At 50.1% G+C, this 13,066-nt stretch overlaps 2 protein-coding genes across 11 annotated transcripts in view; one reads left to right on the top strand and one right to left on the bottom strand.

Annotated features, from left to right (window-relative positions):
• The window catches only part of FAM104A (family with sequence similarity 104 member A), an 18,729-nt gene extending 16,338 nt beyond the window's left edge, over window positions 1–2,391 (bottom strand). For 2 of the 7 annotated variants that reach the window (XM_038546736.1, XM_038546738.1), the window contains exon 1: window positions 1,795–2,030. In XM_038546736.1, coding sequence (XP_038402664.1) covers window positions 1,795–2,015 — 221 coding nt within the window. In that variant the 5' untranslated portion in view covers window positions 2,016–2,030. Of the gene's footprint in view, window positions 1–745; window positions 1,059–1,403; window positions 1,652–1,794 lie in introns of those variants that run through there. The other 5 variants (XM_038546735.1, XM_038546737.1, XR_005364225.1 and 2 more) reach the window with 4 other exon arrangements.
• Window positions 2,202–13,066, top strand: C9H17orf80 (chromosome 9 C17orf80 homolog). Of its 4 annotated transcripts, none has more exons than XM_038546721.1 (6): window positions 2,202–2,225; window positions 3,376–3,507; window positions 4,885–6,372; window positions 10,825–10,932; window positions 11,485–11,589; window positions 12,900–13,066. In XM_038546721.1, the coding sequence occupies exons 3-6, from the start codon at window positions 4,911–4,913 to the stop codon at window positions 12,920–12,922; spliced, it is 1,698 nt and encodes a 565-aa protein (XP_038402649.1). In that variant the 5' UTR covers window positions 2,202–2,225; window positions 3,376–3,507; window positions 4,885–4,910; the 3' UTR covers window positions 12,923–13,066. The 4 variants fall into 4 exon arrangements, with proteins under 4 accessions (XP_038402649.1, XP_038402647.1, XP_038402650.1 ...); XM_038546719.1 differs by lacking the exon at window positions 2,202–2,225 and adding an exon at window positions 2,388–2,444; XM_038546720.1 differs by lacking the exon at window positions 2,202–2,225 and adding an exon at window positions 2,472–2,627.

The raw sequence follows: 13,066 nt of genomic DNA, 5'->3' as shown, positions 1-13,066 counted from the left end.
TATAAAAGAAACAAAGGACTTCTTTTGGTTAAAGTAGGGGTTTCTTTGACATACATCTTCCCTTCTATGGCCATCCCAGTATATTTTGGAACAGTCTGAAAAATCACCATCTCAGATCAACCCCTTATCTTAAAATTGAGAAAACAGATCTAGAAAACTGAACTGACTTGGAGATATTATGACAGCCGCAGCTGGCAGAGCTGGTCCGTCATATTCCATGAAACACTGGGTGAAAAAGTAGGTGAGAAGCCCCAGTCCAAATCACATGGTTTCTTTTATAGCAATGATGTTACCAGTATAAACACGCTGGGGTTATTTGTGTGCTAGATAAAAGGCATCTGCTACAGTATAAAAAAGCACATTCAGATTTGCTTATCCAGCCGTGGGTAAAAGAAATCTTTCTGCAGGAAATATGTAGGCTTTTTCAGATACAGAGACATCACAAGAAACTATCAGAAGGATCAACCAGGTTTGGGAAGGAAAACAACGGCAGGTAGATCTGGCTTACTCTGCCAAAGGTTCCTGTTCCTAATTCCAATGCCAGGTCCAATTGGGCCTCTCATTTCAAACTTAGACCGCTCTTTTTTCCTACTACAAGCGGGCTTTTTCATGCCCCCACTCACTACGTACCCGAGACTCAATCATCCAATAACCCAGTGCATTAGTACGGGCGACCCTAGGTTTTTCCCTACTGGACCAAATAAAACCTCAGGATGTTTCCCAGGATCCTCATCCCCGAATTAACCATCCTCCGGGGCCGGCGCAGGATCTCCGTGCGAAGACTGCCAATTCCATTCGGAGCCAATGGATAAACACGGAGCAACAAGAAGAGATGCAGCAGAACCTGGCCGAGGCGATCCTCCTGGACTCGCTTGGGCTTTACGGAGAAGAGCGGGCAACCCGGGAAGACGGGCGCGGACCAGGTGAACTCGGTTTCCTCATGAGAAGGAGGGCGGTGTCGGGCCTTGGGATCCCACGACGAGGAGGGGGTTCTTCTAACCGGAGGTGGAGTTGCTCCTCTTCACCTGGGGTGCCCGCGCCCCACTTTCGCCTCCCCCGCCTACCTTCTTACAAGGGGGAGGCAGGCGATGATGAGACAGACAGAAGCCCGCGCGCGCCGAGCAGAGGCAGCCGCCGTCGGTCCGGGGGAGGCCGGGGCCCAGGCCAGGCTCGGGGCACAGGGGCACAGGGGCCCAGGGGCCCAGGGGCCCAGGGGCAGCAGCGCGGTGCAGCCCCACCTCCCGCCTTCGGAGGCAAACGGCCCCGCGTCCAGACAGTTTAGAACCTGCCTGCTGAGCCCCGACGAGCCGCTCTGGGCACCGCACCTGTCCTTCCACGCTCACAACCGTCCGCGCCTCCCCATCCCTCCCCGCGGCAGGTCACAGCCGACCCTCCCGCCTGACCTTGGGGACGCGGCAGCCTCGCGCCCCGGCCCCGCAGGACGCCGATGGGGGCTCGTCCCTCGGACCCGACCGTCCTCCCATCCCCCCACCCTCCTAAATTTAGGACAGGCGGGCTTTAGGGCCACTGCCTCTCTCCCGGGGCCGTTCAGGCTGCGTTCCAAGTAGGGAGGCCCGGGGGGGGGGGACCCGGCGAGTGACCCCTCCGGCACCGCGGGGACCAGGTCCTGGCGCATCCCTCCTCCTGCCCCGGCTGCTCCCCGCCCCCTCCCGGGCCGCTCGGCACCCAGGGGCACAGTCGCAGCGCCCACGCCCGCTCGGACCCCCCGCCCCGCGCGCCCTCGGCTCAGCCCCCGCCAAGGGCTGGGGAGGAAGGGGGTCCCCGCGGTCTCACCTGGGGCGGAGGCGCTCGCTCATGGCAGCCGGTGGAGGGGAGCGACGCGGGGCCGCGCCGCGAGCCGAGGGAACCGACGGGGCTGCGCTGCGGCGGCCGCCACGCCCACCCCCTCGGGCCTTGGCTCTGGCCGCGGCGCGGGTGGACGCTGCCGGCGGCGCGTACCCCTCGGTGGGACCCGTACCGCCGCGACTTCCGGCGTCCGCTCCGCGCCCCCCCATGTCGCGGCCGCCGTGGTACCGCCCTCTCGCGCCTGCGCACTGGCGCGAGCCCGGCCGCGCCGACCGGTAACCCCGCCCCCAGGAAGAGGCGGGCCCCGAGCGGGGCGGGGCCGCCCGGAGCTCCTGCGGGGGCGGGGAGGGCCTCGGGAGAGGCGGCCTCGGCTTTCGCCTGTTCGCAGCCGAGCGGCCACGCCGCCGCAGTCAGCCCAGGTGCAAACCGGACTAAATGGTGTCCTCATAATACGGCGCGGGGACCTGAGTTAGGCCCCTGTGCGCGGACGGGGCTTTTGAAAGCACGGCTGGGAGGCGTCAGGCAGTGACGCGGGCGGCCCGCGGCGGGGTCCTGCACGGCTGAGGCCGCGGCTCGGGGCGGGGGCCGGGGGCCGGGGGCGCGGGCGCGGGGGCTTCCGGAACGCCGCACCTGGCCAGGTGAGGACGCCGCTCGGGGCGGGCGGGGCGGGGCGCGGCCGGTCGGGCTGTGTCCAGCGGCCCACGGCCCGTGTCGGGGGGGACGGGGACTCGGTCGGGGGGCGGGCGAGCCCCTTCGGCGTCCGTGCGGCTCCGGCGGGCCCCGCCCCCTCGGGGGAAGCGGCGGCTCGGCTTCCGGAAACGGTGAGGGAGCGGGGGGCGGGGCGGGGAGGGGCGGGGCGGGGACCGCGGCGGGGAGGGGAGGGGAGGGGAGGCGGGGCGGGGACCGCGGCGGGGAGGGGGGGGCGGGGCGGGGACCGCGGCGGGGAGGGGGAGGGGGGAGCGGGGCGGGGCGGGGCGGGGACTGGGGAGGGGAGGGGAGGGGCGGCGGGGAGGGGAGGGGGGGCGGGGCGGGGACCGCGGCGGGGACGGGGAGGAGGGAGCAGGGCGGGGCGGGGCGGGGACTGCGGCGGGGAGGGGAGGGGAGGAGGGGGCGGGGCTGGGCCCGCGGCTGGCGGGGGGCGGGGCTGGGATGGGGAGTGGGGCGGGGAGCAGGGCGGGCCGGGGACCACGGCTGCGGGGGGCGGGGATGGGGAGGGGACGGGGAGGAGGGCGGGCGGGGGACCGCGGCTGGGGGGGCATGGGGGCGGGGATGGGGAGGGGGCGGGCCAGGGACCGCGGCTGGGGGCGGGGTTGGGGAGCCCGCCGCTAGGTGAGGGGGCGGGGATGGGGAGGGGGCGGGCCAGGTACCGCGGCTGGGGGGGAGGGGGCGGGGTTGGGGAGCCCGCGGCGCCGTCGTGGGAGGGGCGGCGGGCTGGAGTCCTCCGGGCCCTGCTCCAGGCCGGCGGGCGCGGCTTTAACTGTTTGCTTCCCGGAGCACCGATTCCGTGCCGCGCCGCATCCCTTCGCTGGCTGTGCAGTCGAGTCACTTTTCTGATGGTGTCTTGTGCAGGGCCGATCGTTGAAACCCAGTCCTGCCCGACTGGGGAACTGCGACCGTGAGGCATGCAGATCCAAGAGAAACGACCACAGAATTAGCATTCTGGTGCAGAAGCTCCAGTAGGAAAGTGGTCCGTCCCCCACGGTAAGACGCTACCACGTGAGGGTGCAGGACCTTTCAAGTAGGCTTCAGTTGTGCACATTTTTAAAGCCAGCGGCCCGTTGATCATATCGTGAAGGGGGTTACTTCCAAAGGAAGAATAATTACAAGGTTGTTTTTGTTTTTGTTTTTGTTTGGCGGGGAACAGCCTTGTTTTGCTCAAGTTCATAGAGGATCCTAAATGGATTGGCCAGGATTGTCTATTTTGTTTATAAGTGGTTTCCATCTCACTTCTTCCCCTATTTAGTGATCAAAATGTATTCACAGGCATAGCCCTCTGTGGTGATAGTGTCTGCATGTTTGTATCTAGAGAAGGAATCCATTCCACCGCTGTCCTGTGCCAGGCTCAGTGCTCCAAGAGGGACAAGTGGTACAGGGTATTCATTATTTTTTCATGTTTTTGCATGGTATGAATATCACAAAGGTTTCAAACCAAACGAATTTGCCCAGGGGTCTACTGCACTGCAAACTATAAAGAAAACAGTAGAGCACCGTGTTCCCCTCCGTGTATGTTATCATTTGTTCATCATAAACCCTTTTACATGTGCACAAATGTGTGTATGCATGTTACTCGTACGGTGTTAGAGCTTCATTTCTCATGCAGAAATGATGGAAGGTCTAATAGCCTCTTGTACTACAGTGTAGTGGATCTCCCATGTACCGCTTTGAAAACCGTGACTCTGAGCAACAGCCTTCAGGTCCTGGCCTGAGTTTTTACTGTTCACCATTCTTAGTTGATGTATTTAGGACTTTTAACACTTTCTTTATCCTCAGGCAGTAACTAGTTGATTTGCTGTAATCTTAAAGAGCAAACATTTTAATCTGGTATTTTGAAGATTTAATGGTGTATTTATTTATTTATTTATTTGAGGAGAGTGAGCTAGCAGGGGGAGAAGTAGCAGACCCCATTGAACAGGGAATCCTACTAGGGGCTGGATCCTAGGACCTGAGCATTATGACCTATGCTGAAGACAGATGCTTAACCAACAACCCCCTAGGCACTCCCTAACTCGTATTTTGGACAACTTTTGCTTCCATTAGCCATTAATTTCTTAGATTTAGGTCTTTTGGCTTTGTTCATCTACTAGTTAGGGATATCAATAAAACCCTTTTGGTTGTTTTTTACTAATGATTCATTCTTGGAAGACTTTAAGAAATGTAAAATGCCAAACGGAAGTAGAGACAAGAATATTTATCTTAAAACTAACTGTGTTTCCTGTTTTCTATCTCTGTAAGAAAAAGTAAGTCACAACAAATTTTTTAAAACTTCAAGTTTCTTCCAAATGAAAGATACACATACAAATGAAATGTTAGTATTTTCCAATTATGTGCCCCTCATAATCTTGCATTTACCTTTTTCAGGAATAGGAAAGTGATACTCACCCAGGATGGAAGTGTGTCCTTACTGTAAGAAGCCATTCAAACGATTAAAATCCCACTTGCCATACTGTAAGATGATAGGACTAACTGTACCTGCTGATCAGTCCAAGCCAGCTACACGCCCACACACTAAAAAAATGAAAAAAATCGCAGACATCAAGAATACTAAAGAGAGAGAGTTAGAGACGGAGAGTAAGAAGAGAAATACTGACTTGGTAAAATACAAACCAGAACAGGCAGTGAAGTCTTTTCCACTACTGGCTGTTGGTTTGGAAAGTAATACAAAGGCAGATAAAGACATTAAGAATACAGTTCAGTGCTCCATCAAAAAGCTAAAAAATACTAAGCCAAAGATTACTTTCCAGGGAGAAACGAAGGCTCAGTTTTATGCATCAGAGAACACCACTCCTAAAACAGAACTTGCCAAAGATTTGCCTGCATCAGGAGAAAGTAGAAGTAATCTTTCAGAAACTGAAACATCTTTACTTCTTGTCCCAGTTGAACCTTCTTTGTCAAATCAAGATAGAAAATATTCTTCAGCCTTACCCAATGATGTACCGACCACTTCTACTAATTTAAGGTTGGACAAAATTGATTCCTCAAGACAGAAGCTTCTAGTAGATTTATTAGATATGCCTATTGGTGATTATCACAGTTCTCCCATGAATCTCAGTTACGGGGTTGAAAGAACAACATCTTTGTCAAGCAATGAGAGTGTGTCCAAGGCCAGGGACCACCTCTCAGAAGTCTCTACTGATGTTAGAGACTCCAAGACTCAAGAAAACATGGAATCACAAATAAATTTTAAAGTTAGCCCAGTGAATGACATCCAAGTCAAGGAGACCCAAGAAAAAGGACAGAAGCTTGGAATAGACACACGTGGGAACAAAGGAAATAGAGAGAAAAGCGTATCTGTGCTAGAAATGCAGGAATGGGCTTCTCTGAACGGTGATGCAGAGAACTTTAGTAGTGGTGATTCAGCCACAGAGAAGAAATGTCAAGATGAAGGTCCGGGTTTACATTTGTTCACTCCAAGGGAGACAGCCTGCAGTGAGCTGCTTTCTGCATCACAGTCCCATAATCAAAGCCTCACCTCTCTAGCTGTCAGATTTTTTCAAGAAGAGAAAGCAGAAGCCTGCAGTCCTAACCAAGTCCTCAATGTGAAGGCATTAACAGAGAACAGTGAACGAGCTTCTATGCAGCACAGATCTGGCTGTGGGCCCCAAGTATCACACCATGGGTGCCAGCAGACCTTACATTCAGTCCTGCCTCACGCCTCCTCCAGCCCCTTCAGTCAGATGGGCGTTGTTGATAGGAAGACCCTTTCAAGCACCCTGGGGCTGGAGTGGTTTCCAGAGCTCTATCCTGGTTATCTTGGACTAGGAGTGTTGCCAGGGAAGCCCCAGTATTGGAATGCAATGGCCCAGAAGCCTCAGCTCACCAATCCCCAGGGAGAGAGACTGTCACAAGGTAAACATGCTTATTTACAAGGGCCATCCCACCCATCCAGACAGCTCTGTGCCTCTTGAATTAATAAGGTTCAGAATACTCCTGCTTTTGCTTATTTAGCTTGATTTTACCTAGGCATTCCAGTAAACCAGACTTAAAATTGTTCTGAAAACATTAATTCTTGCTCCAGAATTAGTATCAGTGATTTATCACGCTCCCTTCCCCTGCACGCACCATTGAAGGCTGGACTAGGCCAGGTCGGCCGGTGACATTGATCACTTGAGTTTCCGCATCAGGAGGAGGCTTGGCCATAGGGCAAGTATTCAGGCTGTCTTGAGAGATTTCGGTAAGGAGTCGAGGAAAGAGATGGGACAGACTGAGTCGCCTCAGAAGGTGTCTGGTGGCTCCTTGGCAGTTCCTGGAATGGGTTAAGTGGCCCCACAGAACCAGGAAGTTCCTACCATTTCAGGGACTTTCACTTTTTCCTGCGGGACCTTACCTTTAATTATTGGACTGCCTCTGTAGTTAGAGTCCATGAAGTTTCTTCATTTTCCTCACCAGGAAGCTTTAGGGTTTTTCTTAAAAACCTTTTCTTAAAAGAGGTTTTCTGAAAGCACAGGTAATGCAGCACTCATCTCTTGTGTATGTAGTATCCACTAGTGCTTTTAGTTTAGCTTCAACAGGAGACCCGTAGCAGCTCAGAAAAGCATCACACTTGAAGAACTACTTAATATTTCTTACAGGGATATATATTTCCTCTCCAGTAGATCTTGTGAATTATTACATATTCACTAAACCACAAGTCATCTGGTCTGAAAAGCATTTTCTTTTAAAAGATTTCAAAACAGGGAAGCCTGGGTGGCTCTGCAGTTGAGCATCTGCCTTTGGCTCCGGGCGTGATCCCAGATTTCTGGGATCAAGTCCCACGTCGGGCTCCCTGCATGGAGTCTGCTTCTCCCTCTGCCTGTGACTGTCTCTCTGAGTCTCTCATGAATAAATAAAATCTTTAAAAAAAAAAAAAGATTTCAAAACAAATATTAAGTGAAGAATATTGCTATCTAAAGCTACATCTTCCTCACCTGCTGCAGTGATTGCCAGTTTGCTCAAACAGACCTACCATCTAGGCCCTCTTTATGAAGTTATAATCTGTTTCAAGGTCAAAGTTAGGCTTTCAAACCCCTTCTCCGTGTTGACATAGAATTACACTGACATTTGTGTTGCTCTTCTGTTTTGAGAATGCTTCCATTTTCTTATTTCGACCTTGCCACTCTGAGAGGTAGGCAGTGATTTTTATCTCTGCTTTGCAGGTTTGATTAAACAGGCACAGAGGATAAGTGGTTGGTTCAAGGTCATGTTGCCAGTAGGTGGTAGGGCTGTAGGTAGAGCACGGTCTCTCCAGACCACATTTCATCCTTTCTATTAGACCATATTGCAAAAAGTGTGCCATAACTAGAAACACAGGTGGTGGTTAGATCTGTGTACCTCTTGGTTTGCAGTGGCCCGTGGCAAATCTTTCTGGCAAGTGGAACTTCCTTATTTCCTGTACTATCTTTAATAGTGCTGGGAGTGTCTCTGACACACAAGCTTTTCATTTCAGAAGAAAAGGGGAGGAGACTAACGGTCAGATGATGACAATATCAGACACTGCTAGGTGTGTTGCATTATTACCTCATTCAACCCTCCTGGCAACTCAGGTGACTGTCACTGAAGTCACAGTCTTGCCCTCTTTACGGGCGAAGAATCTGAGCCCCAGACGTGTTAAGTGATTTGCCCACATTCACACAGTAAGTGGTCAGATAATCTTGAGTAGGCTCCACACACTCTAAGTCGAGTCAGGCACCCCAGGTTCAAAGCTGTTCTGTCCTCTTTTTATCGGTTACAGTCTGCAGTACTCTGAGTAATTTTGCAGACTGATAGTTTTGAGGACACCACAGAGTTGGGTTTCAGTAAGTCAGTAACGAGAATTAGGCTTATGGAACTTGGCAGCATTAGGAGCCATCGTGTGAGGTTTAGGGAGAAGGATTTTCACATCCTTACTACCCAAAAAAAGTAGTTTTCCCAGCATTAACAAAAATAGATTTTTAGAAGTTCAAGATTTAAATTACTAGATACTCAGCAAGTACTAGTGTCAGAAGGGTCCTCAGCAATAAAAATTGGTTTCCTTTCTTCAGAAAAAGCCTTGTGAGCACCTAGCTGGGGGCACTTGGCTGAGTATTGGCCAATTTCAGGTGCCTTGGCTTTCGGGCCTCCAGTTGAAGAGATCTAAGTCCTTGGATCCCAAACCTGGACAATTGACAGTTTCACATAGATGAAAGATTCCTGGACCTCATTCCCAAAGACTGATCCTGAAGCAAAGGTCTAATCCTAGGTGGTTGTTTTTTGTTTTGTTTTGTTTTGTTTTAAGATGGTATTTATTCATGAGAGAGGCAGAGGGATGTGAGACTCGATCCCAGGACCCCGGGATCATGCCGAAGGCAAATGCTCAACCACTGAGCCACCCAGCATCCCTAATAATTCTGTCTTCAAACGTTTCTTAAGTGTTTCTACAGAGGAGCCAAGTTAGAGTACAGCTGGTGTTGGGGAGGCCACTGGAGGAGGGGGCCTCAGACCCAGGATGAAGGTGTTGGCAAACAAATGGGGGTAGAAAGGTTTGGAAAACACAGTTCATAGAACTACAGAATGCAAAAGTTGACTGGTGGGACTAGGAGAACAGAAAGTGAAGAAACCTTTATAGGGTCATGGGTTTGTTTTTGTTTTTGTTTTTTTAAGATTATTTATTTATTTTAGAACACAAGCGGGAGGGGCAGGGTGAGGAAGAAAGACTCCCCACTAAGCACAGAGCCCCAGACAAAGCTTGATCCCACAACCCTGAGCTCACAGCCTGAGCTGAAACCAAGACTTGGGCGCTTAACTGACCGTGCTACACAGGTGCCCCGATCGTGGGTTTTTAAAGGCCTTGCTCTCATCATCAAACAGCATTTCCATCAATAAGCTACCCTGGTGAGATACTTGAGACAGCACACATGGGGAAGGGGCTCAGAGTAGTCGGGATTGGAGCAAAACTGAAGTATGACAAGCCAGGGTGGGGTCTGCTAGTAGCTAAGGAGGTCATGAAAGGGGATGTTTTAAATAAAAGAGCCTGTGACAACAGCCAGAGACATGAGGGGTGAGTCAAATCCCCTGACTGGAATTGCAGTGAGGCCAGAAGGGTGACAGGCAATGTTAGAGGTATAAAGGTAGGGACAGTTCCAGGGTTCCTATTAGTGAAGCCATTGTCACTAGATTAGGGATGCAAGGATGTCAACACTGGCAGGTCAAGGATAACGTCTAAATGAGATGACAGTGGGTGTTAGCAGTCCTGGGCCCACAGCCAGGCAGAAAGGGTTGTAGGTCAGAACCCAGGGTCCCTGAGTAGCAGGAAGGATGACACTGGAGACACACACAGAATTTCTGTGGATTCTGGGCTGGCCCTGGGCCTTGGGCTTTTAATCCCATCTCAGGGCCAGAACTGATGTCATTTAGTCAAGTCTGAACCCTTAGTGAAGGAGGCTGCTGGCAGAAGCAGGAACAGAGTTGAGGGAGGGACCACCCCGTTTCTAGCATGGCAGGGGAAGTGGTTCTACAATTGTAGTTTTCACAAGTGTCTCTTACCACCTTTTTCCTTTTTTTTCCGAGAATGGACTATGCCATGCTTTTTTTTTTTAGAGAGCTTAATCTTCACTTTGCAAAATAATTATCTTCTGTGTAATTTATTGGAAGCCAGTATGGGTTTTCTCATTGTTACTTAATGTGATGATCATTTGGGTAGCATTTTTACATCCATAGCAACTTTTATTTCATCTGCTGAACCTGTCATAAATACTTGCCTTATTTTATCCTTTATCTTGATGAAGCCAAACAAGACCAGAGAACAGCAACAGTAGAGATTCTCTACCTGTCATTAAAACAGAAAAAAAGGTATAGGAAAGCTATAAATAAATAGCATAAGCCCTCCTTCCTGGCTCTAAGTTTGTTACATGTCGAACATAAATAAGAAATGTTGGCTGGTCAGTAATAGCAGTGGACTAACAGGGTACACATGTTGACTCTGGTACGTGTAGTGACAAGTAGCAGTAGGTACTATAATAGAAAATCACACCTTCTGGTAGTATGTTTAGCCAATTGGAGAAAACACAGGCAGTTCATTTCATTAAACATGTACACCTGGATCATCTGTGCACTATATTCATCAGATCAAAAATGTATCCAGGTCCTGATCCCCAGGGGCTCCTTCAACCTTTTGAAGAACCTCTTTTTGACTGGGAATCAACTGCTTTGACTCTGCGCCTTGCTAGATGCAGCTCCGCAGAGCCAGTAACCCAGCTGTTTAGATACACTTCCTGCAGCCTGGCCCTGGGAACTGCAGGCACGAAGTGTCGGGAAAGAGACTGACTCTAGATGAACCATCACAGTGCCTTCTGTTTGGAACCGTAGTTCCTTTGTTGGAAAGAAGCTCGACTGCTCTCAAGAGTTTGGAACCCCCGACCAGACTTACAACCTCCAACTTGTTTCTGATGAGGCTCTTGGGAGCTGTCCAGAAAGGTGAGCTGGAGTCACGGACTGTTGGGTTGTGTTGCTGGTTCCGAGCTTTTGGAAAAGTTTCTCTTACTTTAGCCATGGCTGTGACAGCAAGGCTAAGGAAAACAAAGAGACAAGTGTAGAGTCTTCCTTCTCTTCTCTTTTTTACCCTGGAATGTGATGTAGTTGAGAACACTAAAGCTAGGAGAACAGCAGCTGCCACTTACGGAACAGAATTTATTTCTGTAATATCCCCCCTGCCACCTACCCTCCCCTCTCCCTTGCCCACCTCGATCCTCCCAAAGCCAGGAGGACTCTACACAGTTGTATTAGTCTCCTTCCCACTTATGATTTCAGCCAAACTCTCAAAACAAGAGTAACCAAATTTATTAAAATTGAGGTCTTCCAGATTTGAGCTTGTTCATCTGTTTAAAAATTACCTAAGTGGTGGTAGGTGGTACGTTCTGTGCATTACAAACCCACCGCCCAGGCTAACTAGGAGAACCTGAATAACTGGCAGGTCACGGCCCTGGTTACAGTTCACCATAGCAACAAGATATGTTTCTTTTTAAACAGGCTGGATCAGGTGCAGCACCACCGTGAGGAGTGGAGTTGGGGGCGTCACCATGCTCTTCACGGGGTACTTCGTCCTGTGGTGCGGCTGGAGTTTCCGGCATCTGAGTAATAAGCCTTTTTGATATTTTTAATCTATATCACAGGTTACATCCCATTACAGGGACTTCCAGGGGATTCTCTGAATTGCTTTTTATATTATAGCATTGCATTATCTGACATGCCCAGTGAATGAGGCACTGCCTGAGGCTCTGGGGTTTCTTATTAGAGGTTTTGGTTATAATGACCTTTATAAGACTTGACTACAGTTTACATAATTGCTCCTCTGCTCTGCGTGAGGTTGTCACTGGAGATCTGGTGGTCTTCTGCTTTCTCCTTAAAGTAGTTTGCCTGCCAGATCAGCACTCTTCTTAATTCCTGCCTTAGAACTTTTTAACATTGAAACCAAACAGCTTTGGTTTGGTTATCCCAAAATATCCCAAGAGAGGGGGAGAAACAATACAGCTGTCACTCATGTGTCTAAGGGTCACAGAAGTCTTCATTAACATTACTTTCACCATCTAAAACACAATAACACCCTTCTAGTTAGGAGCTTCAGCTTGAGTCAGGTCTTACCAGGAGGAAAACTATCTGGACTTCATTTCTCTTTTAGTTCAAGAAAACTTTTCTCATTTTTTTTTAAGTATTGCCTTATAAAAAATATGCTACTGTATATAGCAGAATATCAAAAAAGCCTAGTATTTTTTTCAGGTAAAAAAAGTCCAGATGCTTTCTGAAAACTTGCAGTGTGAAAGTACAAGAAAACCATTAGTACCAATAAAATTCATAAATGGTTAATAGGATTTCTGGAATACCAGGACTTGGGGTTCCCGGCTGGCTCAGTCGGTGAATCACGTGACTCTTAATCCCAAGGCCATGAGTTCAAGCCCCATGTTGGGCATGAGGCCTACCTAAAATACTAATTTTTTTTAATTAAAAAATAAGACATGACTAACTGGATTTTTGGACTGATTGGGTATCTAGTAATTGGGAAAGCAGGTCAAGCAGCAGAAATAGGATTGCTGGGCACCTCGTAGGTATCATGTGACACACCTGTCCGTTTGTGACAAAGAGGGGTTCCTTTCCGATCAGTCCAGCATGAACAGAGACTCCTAAAACCTCAACTGACTTCTTTCCCAGGGAAAAGGCTTCCCCCTAAAGGCTTAGCTGTCTGAAAGGGCTCAACTTGGTTGATACCAGAGGTAGTTTTTCACATCTTTGAATTGAAGAAAGGGAAGCAGACATTTCTAGTTGCACCAAAGACTTTATTTCTAAACCTAGAAAACAGAAGGGACCCAGAATGATCTATACAGGCAAAAGGCAGAAACAGTCCTTAGGAGTGGCCCCTTGGATCCTTACACTTCTCTGTTTATCCAAAGAGCTGCAGCGCTGGCGCAAGTGACGACGTGGACACCATGTAAGGAAGCTCGGAGGCTGCAGGGAGCGTGCGGTAGAGGCAGCTGCGGTGCATGTTTAACAATGTAAAATGGTTTGGGGGTTGGGGAAGGAGTGAAAAGAATAAAATTATTGGGATCTAAAACAGTTC

Source organism: Canis lupus, chromosome 9, assembly GCF_011100685.1.
Source record: "Canis lupus familiaris isolate Mischka breed German Shepherd chromosome 9, alternate assembly UU_Cfam_GSD_1.0, whole genome shotgun sequence".
In the NCBI taxonomy this organism is placed as follows: domain Eukaryota; kingdom Metazoa; phylum Chordata; class Mammalia; order Carnivora; family Canidae; genus Canis; species Canis lupus.
This window is presented reverse-complemented; position numbering and strand designations above follow the sequence as displayed.

Coding starts and splice junctions, on each gene's coding strand:
- C9H17orf80 (XM_038546721.1), top strand. CDS start 4,911: ATGGAAGTGTGTCCTTACTGTAAGAAGCCATTCAAACGATTAAAATCC. Junction 6,373..10,824: donor GGGAGAGAGACTGTCACAAG/GTAAACATGCTT, acceptor TTGGAACCGTAG/TTCCTTTGTTGGAAAGAAGC. Junction 11,590..12,899: donor CTGGAGTTTCCGGCATCTGA/GTAATAAGCCTT, acceptor GTTTATCCAAAG/AGCTGCAGCGCTGGCGCAAG.